Source organism: Rhinichthys klamathensis, unplaced genomic scaffold, assembly GCF_029890125.1.
Source record: "Rhinichthys klamathensis goyatoka isolate OS25496 unplaced genomic scaffold, OSU_Roscu_1.1 h1tg000056l_1, whole genome shotgun sequence".
In the NCBI taxonomy this organism is placed as follows: Eukaryota; Metazoa; Chordata; class Actinopteri; order Cypriniformes; family Leuciscidae; genus Rhinichthys; species Rhinichthys klamathensis.
Window position 1 is genome coordinate 1143105 of NW_026606601.1, and position 25899 is coordinate 1169003.

General features: G+C 39.7%; 1 protein-coding gene and 1 long non-coding RNA gene across 3 annotated transcripts in view; one reads left to right on the forward strand and one right to left on the reverse strand.

Moving 5' to 3' along the window:
- The window catches only part of LOC130083539 (uncharacterized), a 104197-nt gene that overhangs the window by 27429 nt on the left and 50869 nt on the right, over positions 1-25899 (forward strand). The window lies entirely within an intron of this gene.
- Positions 20273-25829, reverse strand: mon1a (MON1 secretory trafficking family member A). The gene is made up of 6 exons (XM_056248612.1): positions 25724-25829; positions 24876-25131; positions 23199-23615; positions 21717-22482; positions 21360-21507; positions 20273-20930 (listed from the first exon to the last, which is right to left on the reverse strand). The coding sequence occupies exons 2-6, from the start codon at positions 25018-25020 to the stop codon at positions 20790-20792; spliced, it is 1617 nt and encodes a 538-aa protein (XP_056104587.1). The 5' UTR covers positions 25021-25131; positions 25724-25829; the 3' UTR covers positions 20273-20789.

Sequence of the window (25899 nt, forward strand, 5' to 3'; positions counted from 1 at the left end):
ACAACGTCCATGTCTAATGTAATGTGTCACTGTGGTTGTGAGAACACAAGTGCGCTATACAAACCTTAAAGGCAAACTTTTTAATCTATTTCTATTTAATCTAATTCAAACTTTGCCAAAATCATGACCATGAATTCTTACTTGTTGAGTGAGGTTTTTCAGAGTTTTTTTTTTTTACTTATGATTAATATACATACAGCCTATGGCTACTTGACAGCACCAAACTTGATCTGAAATCCAAATTACTGGTGTTAATCTTACACTAGGTTTTGTTAATAATTATCAAGAGAATAAAAAAAACCCGGCTTTTTGGCACACAGTGTTTGACTTAACCCTTATGACAGAGAAACTCTTAACCATGCAATTCTGCATAATTCTATGGAATCATATGTGCAGAATTATGTATGGCAATGTTTTTGGTTGTATTTACATGCATATACATTTGTTTGTGATATGAAAATTTATAGACCAACATGCAGGGTATTTTGATTACTAATCTTAAAATATGTTTTGTCATATAACCCTCAAAATGTTCCAACTGTCTTTTCAAATTGTAAACTACATAATAGCTTAAAGGGGTCATCGGATGCAAAATTCACTTTGATATGGTGTTTGCATATAGATGCGTCTTTACAGTGTGTGGACACAGCCAACATACAATGACAAAAATCCATTCACTCATTTTTTTAATCCTCAAAAAGCATAAACACTTAATAATCAAGCCGTGAGGAATTTTAACCAAAGTATATTACAAACTTTACACGAAGACCCTAAAGAATGATCCGATGACCCCTTTAATATAGAACCAATGATGCAAATGGTCAATATTTATATTTCCTTGTGTTTAATTTAACATTAGTTTATGGTATCTGATTTAATGAAAAACATATTTCAACTTATTCATAGCAAACCTTTTTGTTCTTCTAATGTTTTATCATAATACCATATTTTCTTTGACATATATAATGGTGTTAAATTGTCCAAAGGTACTATTATTATTTTGTTTCAAATAAAAATATGCTAATATATTATCCACACTATTATATTATAATATATTATAACATGTTATATTATATAGTTATGAAGGGGCTTGAATACTCGACTTGACATTCATTATATTATCAGCATTAAAGTACTGCTTGATAAATTATGTTAATTGTTAACTAATCTATCATTTCATTTTATTAAATCACAAACCTAATTTCATATGATCTCTTACTGTGTCCTCAAAATGCAATCTATAAGTGTATTATTTATCTTCAAAATACTACTATAAAAAATATACACTCACCTAAAGGATTATTAGGAACACCTGTTCAATTTCTCATTAATGCAATTATATAATCAACCAATCACATGGCAGTTGCTTCAATGCATTTAGGGGTGTGGTCCTGGTCAAGACAATCTCCTGAACTCCAAACTGAATGTCAGAATGGGAAAGAAAGGTGATTTAACCCTCTGAGACCTAAGGGTATTTTTAAAATAAATTTTCCGTCTGGTGTTATTTACTAAAAAAGCTTGTAAAACATCAACCCTTTTGTGCACAGACAATTGACACACCTCTTTTTTTTCAGGACAAATTGAACTTTCAGCATATTTGTGTTGCATTGATGTCACCTGAATGTAAAATAAGTTATGGGACCACAAAGACAAATGAAAAAATAAAACGGAAATTGAATCACTCAAACATTTATTGAAATCACACACAAATAAATAAAAGCTAAGCAAATGTCCTCTGGAAAACAGTTTGTTCATGTCTTTGGAGTCCTGGAGCACAGGAATAAACATTATAACTTGAACAGAACCAAAACTATTTACATTTTTCCAAAAGAAGTCCAGGCGTTTTGGGCCTCATGAAATTCACTGATGCCAAGCCTCAAAACAGTTCCTATCAGGAATCACACAGAGGGCCACATCACAGGCTTTGCATTTCCAGGGGGTGGCCTGTTTGACCATATTTAGAAAATGTATATTTTATTATATTAGTTTTTTTTTATATACTTTTACAGACAAACTATGGCAGACAAAGTGTAATCCACAACTCTGTAACAAACATAGAAAAACGAAATACTACTTTTACAGAACTTATTTTTACATATTAAGAAAATGTATATTTTATCATATTAGTGATAATATGATATTGATATATCATAGAATAGTGATATTCACTTTTACAGTAAATAAATAAATGGAACTTATTCTTCAGCAGGGTCTAAGACCATCCAGGTAATCTAGTTCCTCATCAGTCAAAAAGCTCTTTTCTCCAGAAAATCCATTATCCTCCATGGGATCAAAAAAGACCAGCGCTTGATTTAGATCCATGTTTCTCAATCTGACGATCCATTATTCAAAACTCGCGTCTCTCTCTCCACAATATCAGCCTTGGTTCATGCGTAATGACGCACACCAACGTGGATGACGGATCAGCCTGTCATTGGTCAACAACCTCACGCAACGCATGACGTGTTATCCAAAATGGCAGCTAGCATCGAGCTAGCGGCAAAAATGACGGATAATGTATAAATTATGGACATCAAGTCGATAAAACTTGGATATAAGCGTTTGGATTTATTGCTGAAACACTCTGAAAGGACGCACAAGTTCCAGGCTGGATAGAAAACCTTCTGTAAAGGCTAGAAAGACACGAAAGACACCCCCGTGACGGCTAGCTCGTTAGCTTTCTGCTGCAAAAAACGGTAAGAAAATCGATCAAATTTTCATCAAATAATATAAATATTTATCGGAGGAGTCGTGTGGCGTCGTGGACGATGCCGTCGGGTTCAGCGGGTTAAGCAATTTTGAGCATGGCATGGTTGTTGGTGCCAGACGGGCCGGTCTGAGTATTTCACAATCTGCTCAGTTACTGGGATTTTCACGCACAACCATTTCTAGGGTTTACAAAGAATGGTGTGAAAAGGGAAAAACATCCAGTATGCGGCAGTCCTGTGGGCGAAAATGCCTTGTTGATGCTAGAGGTCAGAGGAGAATGGGCCGACTGATTCAAGCTGATAGAAGAGCAACTTTGACTGAAATAACCACTCGTTACAACCGAGGTATGCAGCAAAGCATTTGTGAAGCCAAAACACGCACAACCTTGAGGCGGATGGGCTACAACAGCAGAAGACCCCACCGGGTACCACTCATCTCCACTACAAATAGGAAAAAGAGGCTACAATTTGCAAGAGCTCACCAAAATTGGACAGTTGAAGACTGGAAAAATGTTGCCTGGTCTGATGAGTCTCGATTTCTGTTGAGACATTCAGATGGTAGAGTCAGAATTTGGCGTAAACAGAACATGGATCCATCATGCCTTGTTACCACTGTGCAGGCTGGTGGTGGTGGTGTAATGGTGTGGGGGATGTTTTCTTGGCAAACTAGGCCCCTTAGTGCCAATTGGGCATCGTTTAAATGCCACGGCCTACCTGAGCATTGTTTCTGACCATGTACATCCCTTTATGGCCACCATGTACCCATCCTCTGATGGCTACTTCCAGCAGGATAATGCACCATGTCACAAAGCTCGAATCATTTCAAATTGGTTTCTTGAACATGACAATGAGTTCACTGTACTAAAATGGCCCCCACAGTCACCAGATCTCAACCCGATAGAGCATCTTTGGGATGTGGTGGAACGGGAGCTTCGTGCCCTGGATGTGCATCCCACAAATCTCCATCAACTGCAAGATGCTATCCTATCAATATGGGCCAACATTTCTAAAAAATGTTTTCAGCACCTTGTTGAATCAATGCCACGTAGAATTAAGGCAGTTCTGAAGGCGAAAGGGGGTCAAACACAGTATTAGTATGGTGTTCCTAATAATCCTTTAGGTGAGTGTACAAAGCACACCTAAAGTGTATGGGCTCATGTAACAGTGAAAATGTGCTGTAATTCAACTTTCGTCAATATGAAATTATTAATCCCTGTTACTTTTCTCTCTTTCTAATTATTCTGCACATCGACAAGAATATAGCGAGGGATTTTGATCATTCAAATGTTAGTGTTTAATAAGACTGCTAATAAAGTAACTGTTAATAAATGGTTATTTTACATGATTAAATTCCTGATTAGAAACAGAACAGCACACTTATTACACAGGTGATCATTTTCAACAAATACATTTCCCTCAATTAATCAGAAAAGCTTGAAACTGCTTTACATTGACAAAACTGAGCATCCAAACACTAATAAAACCAAAAGAAAACCTCCTGAAACAGATTTCAGATGGAAAAAAGTACTGGTACCAGCAGAAACAGGTCCCTGTGTCATATTATTTGCTTCAAGACATGAAAAAGAAAACATGTTTACTCCTGGGTGTACTAGTGTACTGGTCACTAGTGCACTGTTATTACAGATGTTTTGGCTTGCGCATCCTTTGAAAGTATGGTTCATGCCATTTAATCCAGCTGACAGAAAAAAGAGAAGAGGAAAAGGATTTGTAGAAAGCTTTCAGAAGAAATTAGTCTTGGTGGTAAAAAAAGAACTGTTATTCATTCACATTATAAAACGTCTCTGGTTACTGGTGTAACCTATGTTCTCTGAATAGGGAACGAGACGCTGCGTAGCTTAGGACGCAGTGGGAACGCCCTCTGGGTGTGCCGATTGTCTGAAGCCCTTATAGAATCACGCCAATTCATTGGCTGATGGCGCGGGCGCCGCCCCGACGCTCTTGCGTCGTCACATTATATTAGCGCGCGCGCCATCTGCTCCTCAGATTTCTCTGCCGAAAAAGGAGCTTGTCGGCAGCGCAAGGAGCTTGGCAGCGAACGCAGCGTCTCGTTCCCTATTCAGAGAACATAGGTTACACCAGTAACCAGAGACGTTCTCTTTCATAGGTTCACTCAACGCTGCGTAGCTTAGGACGCAGTGGGAACGAAATACCAAACTCGCCAAGCTAAGCGCTGCCGTAACTAGTACAAAGACCAGATAACTCACACGACTGGTTCAAGCAGATAAAACTTGGGAACCTGGAGTCATGTCAAGATCCAAACTATAGAATCTGACAAAAGTGTGCGGAGAGGACCAGCCTGCCGCTACACAAATGTCTTCCAGGAGGGCACCTCTAAAAAGTGCTTGAGAGGAAGCCACGCCTCTGGTGCAATGTGCCCTGATGCTAAGAGATGAAGGCAGACCGCGCACCTCATATGCCAGTGAAATAGCCTCTGTAACCCAGTGGGAAATTCTCTGCTTTGATGCGGCAAGCCCGCGGCGGCCAGCACCAAAACATACCAAGAGCTGGTTGGATTTTCTCCAACCGCCAGAGCGATCCACGTATAACTTCAATGCTCGGACAGGGCAGAGCAAATTAAGCTTCTTGTCATCCTCAGAGACAAAAGGAGGAGGATGGAAAGAGTGAAGGTTAATAACCTGAGACCAGAATGCTGTTGACAATACTTTGGGCACATATCCCGGTTTCGGTCTCAAAGTCACCCTGACAAGACCAGGAGCGAAGTCTATACAAGTCTTGCTAACAGAAAGAGCTTGTAAATCCCCCACCCGCTTCAAAGAAGCCAAGGCTAACAAAAGAGTAACCTTGAGAGTCAGAATCCGCTCTGGAGCTGACTCTAAGGGCTCAAAGGGAGCTTCCGTTAAGCCCTCCAGGACGACCGACAGGTCCCAAGAGGGAATTCCAGGGGAGCGTACTGGTTTCAGGCGCCTAACCCCACGCATAAATGCTGAGACTAACCTCAATTTACCTAGGGGGATCTCATCCGACTCCCTATGAGCGGCAATAGCAGCAACATATACTCTCAGAGTAGTAGCGGCCGCTCCAGAAGCAAACTTCTCCTGTAGGAATTCCAGCACTGAACCGACTGGGCAGCTGACTGGGTCCGTAGCGTGTGTCGAACACGCCACTCGGAGGAATATAACCTTCTCGTGGAAGGGGCTCTTGCACTCGCAATGGTGTAAGGGGTGTACAGTCAAAGACCCAGAACCAGATATGAAGAATGAAGACCCGGAGTCAGAATTATAAAAAATTAAAGAAAAGTTTTACTGAAGATAGTTTGCATTTTCATCAGCAGAAGTCAGCTTCAAGACTCACACAGGAGTTCGTAGGCCGCCCCGCTTACAGTTACAAAGATCACAGCAGTTATACCATTTCCAAGGTCTAAGCTACGTCATTGCTTACAGGTTGAATGATTCTCATTGGCTAAGAAACATGAAAGCCTAAACAATTTAACACATGTGAGGAGATAGGGGTGCCTATCGCCATTAGTCAAGATAGTTGTCGTCCACTCATTGGATTTAGGTCTGTGGTGGCCTCGCAGGTTAGAGAAGGGCGCCGGGGTGTCTGGCTTGACCGTCCAGAACCTACATAGAATGTCATATGCACACACACACAAATAACAGACACTAGCAAATAACAGCTCCCATCAAGGCTGAAGAGAGTCTGAGCTCCTTATTATCAGTTAAGTATACCAAAACATAATGCTAAAACATTCACTCGTTTGGGAGAAAAACAGATAACTGACATTTACTCCCAAGGAAGGAAATATACTGGAAAGAATACATTCTAATACAACAATTAAAGTTTGATAGTAACGCTCAATATAGCTTGACCATATGTCCAGCGAAGAATCATATGTGCCCACGCTGCCTTTAGGACCCTCTAACCTTTCTACTGATCCCAGAGAAAGAGACAAACGGCCTTGTGGGTTACGTGGCCTTCGTGTCCTGCGTGTACTAAGTGCAATCTCAAAGTAAGATTGGAATGCACCTAAAAGAAACTGGTTACTTGCATCCATGCATTTAAGAAAATATATTTTCACAAGCACAAGAATATAAAAATTATTATGTGATAATGAATATATTTGATTATTGATTTTTATAAAGGAAGTATATAACCATTCAAAATGATATATGATTATATATGTATTTGAAGAGGCAAGGGATTTTGACCAACCCTTCAATGGTCTCCTGGACGTCAGCGGGAAGACCAAAGCTCAAAGCTAGCGGCCTCTGATGGGCCATACGCATGACTTCCACATTTCGGGGCGAGGATGCCATATCCTGCCCTGAAGCTGGGACAGCAGATCCTCCCTGACCGGAATCTCCTAAGGGGGAAGTTCCAGAAGAGGAACCAGCTCCGAGAACCACGGCTGGGAGGGCCAGAATGGGGCTATAAGTAGGAGACGGGCTCCGCTCTCCCTCACTCTGGACAGAACTGCCTGGATCAACTTGACAGGCGGGAATGCATAAAGTTTCTGCATTGGCCACGGGTGGGCGAATGCATCTATCCCCAATGGTGCTGGGGGGCTCAGGGAGAACCAAAGTGGGCATTGGGACGACTCCTGTGATGCAAAGAGGTCCACCTCTGCTTTTCCGAACACTTCCCAAATCAGGGCAACTGTTCGGCGGTTCAACATCCATTCCCCCGACCTGAGCTTCTGCCTCGACAGAAAATCTGCTGCGAGGTTCAGGATCCCAGGAACATGGACTGCCCTCAGTGAAAGGAACTTGCCCTGAGACCACAGGAGAAGGTGGCGCGCATGCCTGTCCAGGGTGCGCGACCGTGAACCCCCCTGTCGGTTTACATGAGACACTACCGCCATATTGTCTGTTCTGACAATGACATGGTGTCCTTCGAGAAAGGGGAGAAAGTGAAGAAGGGCCAGGGAAACAGCTCTCAGCTCCAAGCTGTTTATGTGCCAAGAGAGAGTCTCTCCAGTCCAGACCCCACATGCTGGCCTGCCCTCGAAAACCGCACCCCAGCCGGTCAGAGAGGCGTCCGTCGATACCATTTGGCGACGGAAAACTGCACCCATGTCGACCCCTTTCCGAAGGAAGAGAGGGTCCCGCCAAATTGAAAGGGCGCGGAAGCAACTGCGCGACACCTTCAACAGGCGAAGAGCCGGTCCTGTGGACCGGGCACCTGAGAGTTTCATCCACCACAGAAACGGTCTCATGTGGAGCAACCCTAGGGGAAGCACAGGGGATGCTGCGGCCATGAGACCCAGAAGCCTGCGGCAAGTGCCCACAGAAACACGATGGCTGAGCGTGAAGCGAGCCAAACATGTCAAAAGACTGGAAATCCGGGCAGGAGCCAAACGGGCCTGCATCAGAACGGAATCCAGGCGCACCCCTAAGAAAACTGTGCTTTGAGTTGGGGTAAGAACACTCTTCTCCGTGTTCAACCTCAAGCCGAGAGACTGAATGTGACGGAGGACAATGTCCCTGTGGTGAGTCACTAATTCCCTGGATTGGGCTAAAAGGAGCCAATCGTCCAGGTAGTTGAGTATACGGATGCCCTGGAGCCGCAACGGGGCCAGAGCAGCATCCATACACTTTGTGAACGTTCTCGGCGCTAGAGCGAGACCAAAGGGAAGGACCCTGTACTGGTATGCCCTCTCTCCAAAGGCAAACCTGAGGAACCTCCTGTGTCGCCGTACGACCTGAATATGAAAATATGCATCCTTCAAGTCTACTGTCACGAACCAGTCCCCTGCTCGAATTTGAGATATGATAGCTTTCAGCGTCAACATCTTGAATTTCCCTTTGTAAAGGGAGAAATTTAGCCGGCGCAGGTCCAGTATTGGTCGCAGACCTCCGCCCTTTTTCGGGACCAAGAAGTAACGGCTGAAGAAGCCTTGCTCGACTTCCTTCGGAGGAACCTCTTCTATTGCTCCCTTGAGGAGAAGGGACGAAATCTCCTGCTGTAGTACAGAAGCCTCTGAGGCGCTGTTGACTACAGTTGGAAAGACTCCGTTGAAGCAAGGGGGCGGGCGACAGAACTGAAGTGTGTAGCCGAGCCGAACCGTGCGGAGGATCCAAGGCGATACCCCTGGCAGACGCCTCCATTCTTGAAAGAAATGAGAGAGAGGAAGAGGAGTGTTGCAATGTGGCGGACATACCTGAGTTAGGGTGACGCGCTGACTCCTGTGGGGTGGCGTGGTCCAACGTGAAGGAGGGCACTTGAGGTCCTGACACGTAGCGGGAGGTACCACTGCCTGTTTGATCAAGATCATAGGGTCTGCCTGCTCCTGAGGAAAACCGAAAGTGTCTCCGAGGATGCGAGCAGCAGGTATCAAACGCGTCGGAGGCAAGGGGAGAAAGCTGAACGCGTCTCCGTCCTCCTGCGCCGGACGGTTTGAACGAGGTCGAGTAGTAACTGCACTTCGAAACACGCCGGGTGGCGAAAGTGACAGGTTTAGAGAAGGAGAGCGAGTTAGAGGTGGGCAGAAACGCTTTCGCGGTCTGTCCCAACCTCGTAAATCGGGGGAAGCTCTCCTCTTTCTGACCTGCGGGTCAGGAACGATTCGAGGAGGCTGGAGCGAAGGGTTTGTTAGACCGCTTCAGCTCCAGACGCTTATGAGGTCGCTGGCGGGGGAACGGGCGACCGCGGGCTCCCCAAACCGTAGCAGGTGGGGGATGAACCGAGTCACTTCTCCTAGCAGCAAAATCCGGCCTATGAGACGAACGTTCTCTGGGTTGAGCCGGGGAGGGGTTAGAGGATTCCCTAGCCCTCCTGGGCATAAACTGCCTGAGGGCAGCCGACTGGGATTTTGCGGCCTGAAACTTGTCAACCACAGTGTTGACCGCCTCCCCAAACAGACCAGATTGAGAAACTGGGGCGTCCAAGAGGAAAACCTTCACTTTGTCACGGATCTCCGTGAGATTAAGCCATAGGTGGCGCTCTGCAGCAATCGCCCCTGCCATAGAACGACCTATAGTGCGTGCGGTGTGTTTGGTGGCTCTTAAGGCCAGATCCGTGGCCTTACGAAGCTCTTTGACAGCTTCTGGCGTAATTCCTGTTCCCTCGTCCATCTCCTTCAAGACATCCGTCTGGTAGGCTTGGATGATGGCCATAGTATGTAGGGCCATGCCTGCCTGACCAGCTGCCATGTAGGACTTTCCGATAAGGGCGGAAGTAGTCCTGCACGGTTTAGAGGGAAGGAGGGGGCGAGATTTCCATGACGGAGCAGACGACGGAGAAAGGTGAGTAGCCAACGTGTCCTCAACCGCTGGAATGGCGGAATAGCCCTGCTCCACAGAACCAACGAGGTTGGTGAAGTCAGCGGCTGCCGCGTTTGTTAGACGCACGGAAAAAGGCTGCTTCCAGGATCTGGAGATCTCGTGATGCAGATCACTGAAGAAGGGCAGCTTTCTCCGCTCAAGCCTAGAATTAGGGCCACTTAAAAATCTCTCGTCGAGTTTAGACGATTGTGACTCGCGGGGCTCGTCGGGCCAGTCGATAGAGAGCTTCTCCGTAGCGCGCGAAAGCACGTCGATAAGCTCCGTGTAGGCCGCAGTAGGCTGCGCCTCCTGGCCGCTAGGCGGGAGACCGTCAGTAGCTAAAACAGGCCCGAAATCCTCAGAGTCGGACGCTGTAGTGTAAATAATATCTTCCAGCCCGAAAGAAACCGTCTCGCGCGCTCTCGGGCTGGGGCATAAATAATCATGCGAAAACTCGACTGGCCGAACACCGCGTGCGTGCTCGGGAGAGGGAGGGAGAGAAAGGGCCTGGCCCGTCTGCTTGTACTCTATATCCTCGAGCTCTACATCCGAACCCCAGGTCGCGGATTCCAACGAGGCCTCGGCAGCCTCGGGAGCGCGACGGGGGGGAACGAATGACTCCTTCTCAAAAACCGCGAGCCGAGAGCGGAGGGTTTTGAGAAGCAGGTTGTCACAAAACTTGCATTTAGACAAGCCTAAAACAGCCTCGCGCGCATGCGAAAAACCCATAAATTTAACAGACTTACTGTGAGGGTCGTCGTTCGCAATAAAGCGAACGCATGGCGGCGGGCAACGACGAAACTCCATGGCACTTCACCGCAAGGAGAACTGAGTTCCACTATTCGCAGTCGCTGAAGTGCAGATGAAGAATGCTGATGATAAATCCGAATTATTTGGGCCAGAAAAACCGAGACCGAAGGGCTAAGATGGCTGCTTCGTGAAGGCAGAGAAATCTGAGGAGCAGATGGCGCGCGCGCTAATATAATGTGACGACGCAAGAGCGTCGGGGCGGCGCCCGCGCCATCAGCCAATGAATTGGCGTGATTCTATAAGGGCTTCAGACAATCGGCACACCCAGAGGGCGTTCCCACTGCGTCCTAAGCTACGCAGTGTTGAGTGAACCTATGAAAGAGAACAGCAAATCTCTGCATAGTAGATTAGAATTGAATCACCTGCTACAGTGATGCACTGGTTCTCACCACCTTTACATTTCAGTGTGCAGTCTGTGCCATTGCAGCTGTAGCAGCTCAATCCGTTCTCTGAGTCTGAAGGTGTAAAAGCAGAGGCAGTTGAACTCAGCCATACATTAAAAAGCCTTAGCAACTGTCGCCATATTGTCAGAGACTTTCAAAAAGGACACAAAACACAACAAGTGCTCCATAGGGCTTGTGCATTATATTTACATCTTCTGCACTCTAAACGATGCTGTGTTGTTTTAACCCAAATTTGGGTCAAATATGGACAAACCCAAATGTTGGGTTAAAAATGTAATTTAAAATTTTAACCCAACTTCAACTTTCACTTTCAACTGTAATTTTTTTAATTACATTTTAACCCAACATTTATGTTTGTCCATATTTGACCCAAATTTGGGTCAAATATGGACAAACCCAGCATTTTTTAGAGTGTGAATCTATACAATGGCTATGTATGAAGAACATACTTATTTAAACAGTAACATTTCTACTGTTTAAATAAGATCTCTTCTTTTGAGTTCTCTTCTCTGATTCAGTTGATCAAGTTTACAAAAGCAGTCAGAATGACCCGGTTCTTAATTTCAAACCATTGACTTACTAGAAATAAAGATTATGAGTGAATAATGACATAAATATGTATGGGCCACTTTTACAGGTATGATGATTCTGTGCCCTTTTTGAAGTTTGAAACTTCCATTCATTGCAAATGGATTGAAAAAAATGACTAGTATATTCTTTAAAAATTCTCATTTTGTATTACATGGAAGACAGAAAATCATACAGGTTTGAACAAAATAAGAGTAAACAATGACAATGACGCATTGTTACAAATCATACTAGCAACTAAAAGATCAGTACCATGGCATGTTGTAGAAAATAAATGTAAAATTTTTCAAAAAATGTAAATGTAATGTATGGTAAATTAGAATAATTGTAAGCATAACAGTGTTGTTTCCTTTACATTCACTTTTATAGTACCTGTGGCATTGTTGCAGTAATCTGAAGAACAGCATTTGGAGGACATCCCGATCAATCCAAAGATCGGGACTAAAAGATTTATGCTCAAATTAACACACGAGGCAGCTGCGCAACTCTTCACATCGACAATGTTTCTGCCATCTACAATCAACAACATTAAAAATAACGAAGATTCACTAGCAAACCCAGTCAATAACATAATCCTTACCAAATGCACGTTTCATAATCATGTTATTATTACCGTACGTGGTCATGGAACTGCACTGTGAACTTGAAGAACAGTTAACAGTTGGTGTGCATGTTGCAGGTGGAATAGTGGTACAGTTTAAACATGTCAGTGTCAGTGCTGAAAGAAAATGAGGAGAAGATGATGAGGGGCATTCATAGCCTGCATATAATAAAGCCTTTTAAAACATTTCTAAATGTGTTTTTTTTTTATACAATGAAATAAATGTCTGCAAAAGATTCACAAAATGTTTATAAAAGTTAATTTATCAGCAAAGCTATAAAAGAAATGGACGGACACAATAAATCCTGTATGACGTACCTTCGGAGAAGAACCGTGCAAATCACGGTGATGATGTGCAGTGCCATGATCCAGATGAAGGGTGTCAGATGGACAGTGTGAGAATATTATATACTGGATTTACAGAGGTGGGGTTTGTGTTAGATTTACAGCATGACATTCCTTTGCATAACCAAAACACGATTACATGATACACAATGTGGGTTTCATATATTAAAGGGGTCATATAATGCCATTTTTGTACAAGCTAATATGATTCTTTAGAGTCTAAACTAAAACTTTGTATTATACTTTAATTAAAAATTCTCATTAGTATTGTAAGAAAACACTTATTTTACCTGGTCAAAAACAGCTCTGTTTTCAGCACGCCGTTTCAGTGCATATGACTTTAAATGATAATTAGCTTTGCTCACCCCGCCTGGCCGCCTCTCTGTTCAGTGTACACCGTTTGTGACACAATAACCATAACGCGTTGTTCATTATAGACGTGGGATTATGAATTATATTGAGAACGTCGTACATAGAAAACATGCCGTAATGTACCCTGAGTGTAAACCTTAGACGCATTCATTGTGAAGCGTGCAGCTAGCGATTTGCAAAGATTAATATTAAAGGTTAATAAAACGTTACACTAACTTCAGTTATTTTGGAGGTTCAGCAGGAACACGAATAGTTGGTACCGGTCCAGGAGCAGCTTCTTAGCAAATCCAGCTTTATACTGACCCTCCTCGTTTATAAGCAGTCTGGTGAGAAATGATTCGCGCAAACATGAAAGCATTGACGTTGCTCGTGGGGAATATTCCCTTCGAAAACAAACTCAGCCACTGCGTCTTCAGCGGTTCGGATTTAGGAACATTAAAATGACTGCTGTGTTCGTTATTACACCCAAGAACAGAACACCAGAATCGCTTAGACGCCATTCTGCTCATAGACAGTGCTCAAGCATATCAACAATGACCGCGCCGGTCCGCGCGCACTATGATAGACAGCTCGCTCACGAGCGAGGGCAGGTCTGTGTTGAAACGCGGCTGTCATTCAACAATCGTGGGAGGGGCGTGCGAGCTTGTGACGTCACAGGCTCGAACGGCTCGATTTGAGGCAGGGGAAAACATATAAGGAGATTAAAACAAAAACACTGGATGGATTTTTATCATTTTATGATGTTTGTGTACAGGCACTGCCAACATACATTTCAGTACAATCAACTTGTAAAAGTGCATGTACCATTATATGACCCATTTAAGCAAAATACATGACCTTATGACACTACTGAGTTCTAGTATATTATACAGTAAATAATGTAAATATAATAAAAGAAAGAATGCATTCTAATTATAAATACTTTCATTTCAACTAAATATAGATGAAAACTGGTTTGCAAAATATGCCATTCATCATTTGTAAATGTTCCTTTTTTATTTATTAATGTCGGTGAATGCAGAAGTACATAAAGTAAAAAAAAAAAAACATAAAAACAAATACTGTACATGTTACTGTATTTCACGACTTTAATTTTAAAGATGGAAATTCATTTTGTATTTATAAATGTTTTAACTCAGAATACCAACACACAAAAATATATCTGTACTATAATGAACTATGAGACTAACATAATGTCTTTTCATTCTTTTAAGAGTGGATAAATGTCAATTCTCAAAAAAAAAAAAAAAAAAATGTAAGTAAACTCGGTTAGCATATATTCAATTTATTGACAATGATTTAGTACTGACCAGTTATTACTATTTCACAGTAAATATATATGTAATAAAAATAATTTAAATAAATAAATAATACGTACAATAATTTGCTTTTGTGTTTATTTATTTTTCCATTCAAATCATTCAGGAAATATTTCTCAAATGTATTTCACTTTTTTGCATGTTCAGATGTTGCTGGATGTAGTATGTCTCTGGTAGTATCCATGACACTAATAATCTTCCTTTTAGTGAGTAAATGATTTGAAATTAAGTACCGGATCATTCTCACTGATTTTGTGAACTGGTACTGATCCAGTTAAAAGAAACCTCTAAAAGAATGATTTGTTAATGAATCAGGGTTTTCAGAGAATAACCATTTCAATTCAAAAAGTCTGGTCCTCATAGCTCACTCCTGTCTCCTATAGAAACTTTTAAAGGAGTTCTTTAGAACCCGAGGGTTCTTGACTTCTATAGGTTCTATATAAGTAGTAATATCTTAAATGATTGCATAATAATTTCATGTTAAACTGGTTATTTCATTTTTTTCTACTGATGAATTATGTTTACAAGCTGTTTAATTCATCAAATTGGTAACACTTTAGAATATGGTTCTGTCATTTATGAATAACTGCACAGGAACAAATGAGTAACGCACTATTAACATTTCAGTAACTGCTATAAATATGGGATATGTGGCGCTTTTTTTTTATTTCCTTTTTTTCCTATCACATATTTTAGTTAGCATCATAAATTAGGTATCACTTGAAAGCTAAAAAACTTAAAATCCATCCTGTGAAAATTGGACTGCATTACCATAGAAAAGGCTCTTTAAGCTCTTTTAGTGTCATGTTTCATATTACAAAAAAAAATTGAGCTATTTTATAAACTATTTTGTTTTCTAATCTTGACAAAACATATTCCAGGAAAGGTCTGAGACTCAAGGTTATACATTTCGTGACAATATATTGTCTATTAAGAATCCTTTCCTCTAAAACGTGTATTGTTAGATTCAGAAGATGTAAATATAACACACAAATCCTATTGATCAGTTTTATGATACTTGTGGTGTTTTGTGTTTTTTTTTTAACCTGAAAGTCTAGTCTAATAATAAGAATAATATACCTTTATTATGAGATTGAGCCATTGGGAATTTTGAGAGCTTTTGGAGAAATTAAAAATCTTAAATAATACAAATAAATTAAAAGAAACTGCAAGTAAAGTCTAAAATCATATAATTCAACTTGACGACAATGATTCAGTAAGACCAACCTATATCCCCTTTATTTTATATACTAAACCTGAATCTGTAAAGTGTATTGAGTTTGTTTGTTGTGTTTTTTCCCCAAATTCAAATCATTCAGGGGATTTTACGACTTATTTGCATGCTGCATTTTTTGCATATTTTTTATGCTTCAAATGTCATGTTTACATATGTGGATATAAACATTTTTTTGTTCACCTTTGAAAACAGACTGTCAGTTGTTAAAGGAATAGTTCACTTCAAAATGAAAATTCTGTCATCGTTTACTCACCCTCAAGTTGTTTCAAACCTGTATGAATTTCTTTCTTCTGATGAACACAAAGGAGGATATTTTGAAGAATGTCGGTAAATGATGTACTTCACTGACTTAAATAGTTTTTTTTTCCCTACTACCGTCAACTGTCTGGTTAATGACATTCAGGCATCCAAACTTTAATTTAGGTTAATTGTAAGAGTGTAAGGGTTTTAGATACTGCTTTGGATGCGACTAGCTTAGGGAACTCTGTACAATGTTCGGTTCCGGCTATAGAACCCGTGCAGCAGGGCAACTGGGTGACCGTGAGGCGCTGTAGTCGCGGGACAAAACACAGCTCTTCCGTTCCGATTACAACATTAAACCGGTTCTCCCCACTCAGTGAAACACTCACTGTGAATCCTACTGAATGTGCCATATGGCGATTCTATAACACGGGACGTGAAAATAGAGACACCAGCCACCAGAGTCACATGTTTGCCGGGAGCCAGAGCGCCTGACATCAAAGCAAATTTAAAAGTGGTCAGAAGGTGAACCTGCGCCTGGACACGACCACAACGCATCCCTGAAGTGCCAGCCTCATCATGAGCCCTGTGAAGTGTGAAGGCCTCATGGACAGAATAGAATATTTGATTCATACTATACTACTAACTACTCTTACAAAATGTTATTTCATTAGGATTGGTTCTAAATTGTGACAGAAATACCATTAGCATTCATCCCTTTTTTCATTTTTAGAATTATTTATTAACTGCAAGATATGACATCTTGACAGCAGGGGAAACCCATTTGTTCACACATGTTGTTCCAAACCTCTATGACTTACTTCTGTGAAACACACAAATACATTAAAACCCTCTGGGGTCCAAGGTGTTTTTGGGGTCCTTGAGATGTTTTGACATACTCTGACATTTGTGCTTTTTTCAGTTGCTTATAAACATATTACTGGCAAAGGTGTAATTACACTCTATTTAGCACACACAGGGCTACCATAATGTGTTATCAACATGTATGTACATTTTTGTATTTTTGAGAGAATATTGCTTATGCGTGGTTATTGAAAAAACTAAAACTTAAAGTTTCTGAAATAAGGCCACAAAACACATACTAAATATGTGTCCACAAGACTTTTGACTAATGGATGTTGTCGCCTAGAGTTTTTTCTTCAAAATGATCTGAAAATCATCCTGCCTTATCATTCACATAAAACAATAGATTGGTTTAAATTTAAAAATGACACTTTTTGTTTGGAAAGGCAATATGCGCAGGGGTGTGACCTGCTGTGATTCACACCTGAGAAGACAATGGGCCCGCATAATGAGCGCATAATGGGGCTGCATACTAATGACCCTTTCATTCAGGTGTGTCACTGAGCCACAAGAATGCAATGACAATATATATATATATATATATATATACGAAAGAGATAACATTATATGCCTATATAATACAAAATTGGTTCACAGTTCCAATTATTTATTTATTTTTCAAATTGTGCTTGCAAATTGTATAATATCAAATGTAAAAATTTCTAGTAATTGTGCAGTTAATTATCATACTGTTTTTACAGAAAGATTGGGAATGTATCCATGTGTCACTAATAAAACACAATACAAATAATTTAAAGAGGAGGCTTATATTGAGCTTCTAAGATTTACCTAAGATTTATTTATATGTAGCCTACATATATTTTTGCTATTTTAATAAAAAGGTTACAATTACAACAACAATTAAAATTTTAACTATATTTCAAATGTAATCTTTCTTTGTATTATATACTAAAGTATACATTTTATCATACATATTTCACAGTTGCGGATTAATTAGTTTGAATATAGCTTACAATCGAACAAACACTATAATAACATCTTAGCAAACAAGCTTATTTGATGTGGCAGTATTTTACAGTAAAAACGACATCTTGTCTTTCATATGTAACATATCGTTTTTATGATTAGGACATATAAATGTTAATTTGCAGTTTAATACGTTGCTTATACAAAAATATTTTATTTCAACATATTTCAGTCGATTTTTACTCATCTCAGTATTGGAATATAGTTAGGTAAAAGCTGTTCATTCATTCACACACAAAAACGCGATTCAAACAGTCTTTTTGTTTACAGACACTATTCCATATCGCGATTAGCACAAAGCACTTGAAAATAAAGAATGTACCTATTTCTTTGGCTGGATCCGTTGCTCCTCCAAATGAAACTACCTGTAGCCTACTTCTGAGGTAATTTTTTCCAGGATTATTATTAAGATAGTAGGCTACTATTATTCCTCACAGCGTCGTAAATCTGAGTCTCTTTCGGTGGTTATCCAGCTGATGTGAGCGTGGATCGCCTCAGAGCATTTGTGTTTGAATAGAGCGCGCGCTCCGTGGGCGTGGTCAAATTAACTTTAATGAGCTGAGACGAGAACGACTATCATCTCTCTCTTTTCGTACAGATTACATAAAATGAGAAAAAATTTTTTTTATATAAATTACTTCATTTAAAAGAATATAATTCAGGCTTCATGCCTGTGTGCCTGTATACCTGTTTGACTGAGTATTTGCAGAGTTACAGATGATTTTTCGGACGCGTTTCAGAATGGACTTCACTGACAGAGAGAACGCAGAACGCGCATCATGTTTATTTTTCTTTATTAGGCGAAAAGCACAACACTTTGTTTTTATTATGAGGTTCCACAAAAAAAATACAAACTTAACAGGATCGAATGATGTACAACACTTATATGTAAGATCAAAATTAACAGAGTAATTTGAGTCTCTTTTGCACTGATAAGGAAAAAAGTGAGCTGGTATCGCCGGCGAGACCGCCGACCCCAGAGAGTTAACATTAACTGTCTGCAACCATCATAACTTTATTTGAACATCAGCATATTTTCAGTATTCTTTATTTCTGCTTTTGTTACGAATACTGATTTGCATACTTTTGAATTTCATGTCTTTTTTCCTTGTATCATCTTTCCAATCTCATCATGAATAGCATGGTTTATTCACAACCAGAGTAACCAAATTTCTCTCTATACTGTAAGCATCAGTAATCCTTTGTTTTGTTTAAAGGAAATGCATACTTCTATTCAACAAGGGTTCATTAAATTGATCAAAAGTGAAAGTAAAGATTTTTTTAATGTTACAAAAGATTTCTATTTTAAATAAATGCTGTTCTTTTGAACTTTTTATTCATCATCATCTAAAAATGTCAACATTGATAATAATAAGAAATGTTTCTTATTATCAAATACGTAACCATAATTAGAATAATTTCTGAAGGTTCATGTGACTGGAGTAATGCTGAAAATTCAGCTTTGCATCACAGAAATAAATTACATTTTAAAATATATTGAAATAGTAATTATATTTCACAAAATAATTGTTACTATATTTTTGATTAAATAAATCCAGCTTTGGTGAGAAAGACTTCTTTCAAAAAAACTTTAAAAAAAATCTCACTGACCCCAAACTTTTGAACAGTAGTGTACAAGACTCAAATACGCTTTTATTGCTTTTAATGACACAAATAAATCTTAACACAAATATGAAATATTAAATCAACATGTTATTCTTTGATTATTTGTCTGGAATACTATTAATTTGCTAATTATTGCTATTTTATATTCATAAATAACTATATAGGAGAATAAATGTCTGGATCAGACATGACTAAAGCTGTCATTCCTATATCCTAAAACACAACAGTATCATGCAATTTTAAAGAGAAACTAAAGAGAGAGCCAAGCTATAAAGTAAACATGGCAAAATGTCTTCTGTAAATGCATTTAATTTCTTAAGATTGTTTTCAACTTGGTGCATGTGTCAAAATTGCTTTAGACAATAAGCATGAGTGCCGCCACCACCACAAATATTTTTGAAATACCAGATGTACAAATTACTTTTCTCTGGCATACATTATCATCTACATCATTTATCTCACGATTTCCCATAGGACTAGAATAACCAGACCATACATGGATAACTTGAGTGCATTAGAATCCCTAATGACACAGTGTCAATTACAGTATTCATTCAAATTAAAGCATTAGTAATACATTTACAATCAAGTGCATCTATGAAACAAAAGAAAATCATAATATAAAAAGTTATTATCTCTGATTCAATTGGTCCTTAGAAATATTTTGGAGAGGCGCTCAGTAGCAACACATGGTCAGTCACTGAAACATTTGAACCAAAGAGATGGAGATCTTTATACAGACCAAATCACAAGTGGATTCCTCTTTAAATCGAGCCATGCTTCAGGTTTTTGCAATGTTCGCACCTAGTCAGTCATGTCTTTTAAATAAAATGCTAGTCAGTTTGGTTAGCTATACTTTCAGGCCCACTACATCATATATTTGAATGTCAATAACATAACACACATAAAAAAATTAATAAAATCTTCTCGTGAATATAATGAAATTTGAAGGCCACAGCTCAAATATTATTTAATGCAATCAGTAATACTTATTAACTTGGCTCGTTTAAAACTATAGATGTTAGGTTGAAACAGTGACAGGTCTATTATATATATATATATATATAAAAAGTGAAGGCCTAGATGTTCAGTTTCTAGCAGCGTACAGACAGTGTAAGCATTTTATAGATTTAGTTTTACTGCTTTCGATGTTTTGCGGCTGGTTACAGGGCCACATTTAAAAGCAATTATTTGTTAATATAGCATTACTTTCACAACACTTTTCCCACCTTTTTTTTTTTTACTCAGTTTCAAACTTTCCTGATTCCACCGACTGCAGTTCACCAGTGTGAGTAGCCCTCAAAATAGCAATCAAGCCCTTAATATCTGACAGCATCCTTTTGCATATTCATGCATTCACGTAGGCTCACAGATGCTGCTCTTCCAGCAGTCTGAAGTCAGACGTTCACTAGTGTTTCAGGTGTTGAGAACTACCTGAACTGGCTCAGTATGTTAAGGGACTGAGTATGAACAGACGATCCTCCTCCTTCCTGATCCACTTTAGGAGTTTGTTGACAGCAGATACAGCAAGGCTCTTTGTTCCCAAAGGACTGAAGCAGAGGTAGAGCTCGAAACCACTTGTTACCTATACAGAGTTGAGGTTTGACAATGTAAGAAAGGTAGAAAGCAGCAAAAACCTCAGGGTTTTAATGCACTGAAAGGAACAGTTCACCCAAATATGAAAATTCTGTCATTTATTACTCTCTCATGTCGTTTCTAAACCCGTAAGACTTTCGTTTATCTTCTGAACACAAATGAAGATCTGTTAAATCTGAGAGCTTTCAGTTCCTCCATTGACAGCGACGCAACTACCACTTTGATGCTTCAAAAATGTATAAAGAGATCGCAAAACTAATCAAAATGTATTAAGCGATTAAGCCCAAATTTTCTGACAAAAAATTCAATTTAATTTTTGGGTGAACTATGGCTTTAACTGGATACCTCCTCAAGAATGCACACACACAACCAAAATCTCTGAAAGGTATCCATCTAACGGACTTTACAGCAGACTCACCAAGGCATAAAGGTTTTCAGTGTCTGCACAGCGATAAATGTAGCGTAGGAGGCGTGTGGGGTTATGCAGGCAGCTGTGCAGTTGCTGGTACAATCCCATCAGCCTTTCTTGCTCCTCTTCTCCCTGGTATGGTGCTGGAAGATCAGGGCTGACAGGAAAACAGGAAGTTAGATAAAAGGCAGGAGAAAGCAATGAATAACTTATCTATCTATCTATCTATCTATCTATCTATCTATCTATCTATCTATCTATCTATCTATCTATCTATCTATCTATCTATCTATCTATCTATCTATCTATCATCCATCTATCCATGATTTATTGACTTTTTAGTGATGATCATCACTAAACTCTTACCTTGTATAGAGCCCAGAGCTTTTAGATTTGTACACAAAGTGTCGCAGCTCAGGTATGCCGACCTGGGAGACAGGATAACTTGGCATGTTCAGCGCTTCCTGCAGGGATTGATATGCACTTCGTCTGCGCAAACGCTCCAGAAACCGCTTCTTGCAGTCGGAGAGGTTAAAGAAATCCTCTCGATCGGTGGATACCAGGATCAGACACAGATCAGAGGCTGGTTCCAGGTAAGAAATATGTGCATGGAAAAATCCAGCCGGGTTAAACTTGGGCAGACATATGGGCGTCCACCCCTCGCCTGCACGGAAGGAGGACGAAGAGCCGACCAAGTTGAAGAGCAAGTGCAGGTCCATGTGGTGCAGGAACTGGTCCTTTTTGCGCACCAGCGTCACCAGCCTGTTTCCTGCTAGCAGGATGGAGAATACCAGGTTCTTGGCTTTAGCAGCCTGCAAGCTGGAGGAGACCAAGTCCCGGGCCGAGCTGGCCAAAGGCAGGCACATCACGGCGCTCAGCAGCAGGCCCGGGTCTCGGTCCAGGAGCCGCAGCAGGTTGTCGGTGAGGTGCTCTGAGCCGGCCAGCAGGCGCCGCAGGTCGTAGCTCTGCCGGTGCTGGAAAACGTGGTTCAGCTGCGTGAGGGTTAGCAGGCTAACAATTTGGTAGTAGATGTACTGAAGCTCTCGTGTCAATTCCCGGTCGGAGCAGCTTGTACGAAAGACGCCCACCAGGATGAGAGGGCTCTTCCGCAGGAATACCACCCTGTAGCCATCTGAAAGAGATGTTTACACAAAAATGCTATATTGTTTGTAGGGCAAAAACTCATGAAAGAGTGCATTTGCATTTTGATCATTTCGTTAAAACACAATATAAAGCCATAAGTCTGTTTTTTTTAATTATAAAATAAAAATAATTGTAATAAATATTATCAATACATAATAATAAATAAATATAAACTGATGTTCCTGATAAAAATTTTCAAAAATCTATCACAAGTTTACACAACCATTCTCAAGTTCTGGAAAGTTTTTTTTCTTTTTTTTCAAGGCTGCATTTATTTGATTTTTTTAAATCAAAAATACAGTAAATACTGTATAATTTAAATTTGAAAAATGTAAAGATAAAACAGCTGTCATAAAAGCTGGAAAAAATGTCAGCATCAATACTCCATTCTTCAGTGTCACATGATCCTTCAGAAATCACTCTAATATGCTGATTTGAAGCTCAATAATTTTTTTTTTATTACTAACACCAATCTATATATGGAAACCGTGTTACATATTTTTCAGGATTCTAACAGAAAGTTCAAAAGAACAGATTATATTTCAAATAGTTAACACAATATTACATTACACTGTAGGCATCCTTACTGAATAAATGTATAAATCTTTTTCAATAAATCTTACTGAACCAAAACTTTTGAATAGTAGTGCACTTATTTCAAAATCAGCTATTTTCCTTTTTGTTTCATTTCTGGATATTTCCTACCTGCATGGATGGAGCGTATGATATTCTTCCTATCTTCTACAATTGACATGAGTAACATCATGACTCCCATGATGCTGGAGAGCGCCTCCTCTGTGCCGTAGCGTGTGTAGATGGGTTTCCCAGCCTCACTCAAGACAAACACATGCTTCCTGTGACTCCGCCACGTTTCGCTTGTCACATCCTCCTCTTTTGCCTTTTTCCTGCTCTGTATCTCCTCTCTGCCCTCCTCCTCCTGTTCAGCCTCTAAGCTTTCCTCCTGTGCCTCCTCCTCACCCCCTTCCAGAGCCGCTTCTTGAGCGTTCTCTAGGTTGGAGTCGCCCACCTCTGCAGATTTATCACCAGTGTTAGACTCACTGTCAGCAGTCAGGTCCTCAAAAGACTGGGCGTGAACAAACATGGCGCCCTCTTGTCCGGCACCTGTGAAGAAGTGACACATTGCTTAAAAAAGTAATAGCACACCTCTGTTCAACAAGCTATATGATTTGAGGTAGGCCTATCATTAATGTAATCACAGTGTTGACAATAGATAATAAATAATATTAATAAAAAAGTATTTTTCTGTGGATTTTGAGTAAAAAAACACGCAAATTAAGTCAATTTACAAATATTCTGTGCTTCTCATTTTGAAAAATTGTTTTATATAACATTCAATGGTTTGGGGTCAGTAAGATTTTTTTTTTCAACAATACTTTTTTTTCAGCAAGGATGCATTAAATTGAAAAAAGTAACAGTAAAGACATGTATAATATAACAAAAGATTTCTATTTCAAATAAATGCTGTTCTCTTGAACTTTAGATTAATCAAAGAATCATTAAAACATTTTATCATGGTTCTCACAAAAATATTAAGCAGCACAACTGTTTTAAACATTGATAATAATATGAAATGTTACTTGATCACCAAACCAGCATACTAGATGGATTTATGAAAGATCATGTGACACTGAAGACTGGAGAAATAATGCCAAAAATTCAGCTTTGCATCACAGGAATAATTTCACATTTTCATTGCGCCCCTGAAGTTCTTCATGTGCTCCTACATTTTTTAAATTAGGAACAAGTGCTTCTTGTGAAAAAAAACACAGCTCTTGCTGGTTGCTGGTTAAGAGTGAGACTGGACAGTCAATGAGATTGAGGTGCTTCTGTATATCAACTAAATGTATTAAAAACTACTTTTAACTCATTTAGGATCAAGAATTCCCACAAAGCCAAGTAGCCACTGTAATTTAATACAGGCACACTCTTTTACTTTCCAGTTTCAGGAAACAGCCGAAAGACTTCTTTGAAGCTTTCATAGCATTATGAAACTGTTGTGATAAACTTCAACTTCTGTAAAGAATCATTTACATGACTAAACTAGTTCTAAGATTCTAGTCATCTATCACATATATACAAACATATGGGTTTTTTGATCACTCAATACAGGAAATACAATGGGATATTATGAGGATATGCATGACTAAGAAAAAAAGGTGTGGTTTGTTTATAAAGGACCAACATATAGGCTTAAGAACCATATAGGTCTCATTAACTACTTTGTTACAGCATCATAAAAACTTTGGTGACAAATAATCTTTCTAAGATGAATAAAGATTACAATCTTGGACAAGAACAAAATCTATTTAAATCTAATCATTACACAGCTTTATAACTGAGAGTGTGAACTGTGAAACTAACCTGGCTCTGTCCCCTCCACCAGGCCGGGGGTCGGACTGTCCGACCGGTCCTGCCGGAGTCGATCTGATGGCGCCAAGTTGCCATTTTTAACCTCCCAGGATACACCCTTATTGTGGACGTCTGCCGCCATCCTGGCATCAGGCATAAGAGAAGACGCAGTGTCCTGTAGTGCCAGTCAGTGCCAGGAGCGATTCACTGCATGATCCCTACAGCCGTGAAGGGCCAACAGTACAATTGAAAGAGTTTCCATCAGTGTCTGGAAGTGAAATTACAGATAGACACATTAAAAGAGGAACCATAAATGAGTAAATTCCTCAATTTAAAAAAGTTATACAATGGAAAAATGGCAACATTTTCATTTTTGGGGTGAAAGTTATGTGTTTGAGAACTCTGAACAACTGTTAGGCAAATCTATGCTTATATATTATTAGTTATGTGTTATTAGAAATTATGAAAGAAATATTAGCATATATTTACATCACAGGAATTCAGACTGTTAATATCAACAATAAATATTATTATTGCTGTTATTATTGTTATAATAATAATTCATAATAATACATTTTTAATTAAAATCCAATGTAACGTATTAAAAAGCTCCTCGGTTCAAAGCTGTAAAACATAGTGTATGTTAATACCAGTCTTGAGATATTCATGCACCTGGTTTGTGATTTTTCTCATTTGTGCATAAATCCACTAACACCGGCTAACGCACTAGCCACGGAGCTAAAAACTGTTGAATTTCACAACAAGACATCTTCTTCTGCGCCATCTTCAATTTAATTACGTCTAACAGATGTTGCCCACACACTTTGGACTCCTAATAACACAATTTATCGCAACTGTACCTTAAACGGTCTTTATCCAAATCAGTGTAAGTTGACCTGTCTTCTTGGGTCAAAAATCAACTCCGACTGTCACAGAACAGGCAACACAAGACAAGAGATGACCTATGGGAAATGTAGTTGTTAATTCGGGAACGTGTAGTTTTGAGTTTTGTTTAAGTATTGTTACTTTGCTCAAT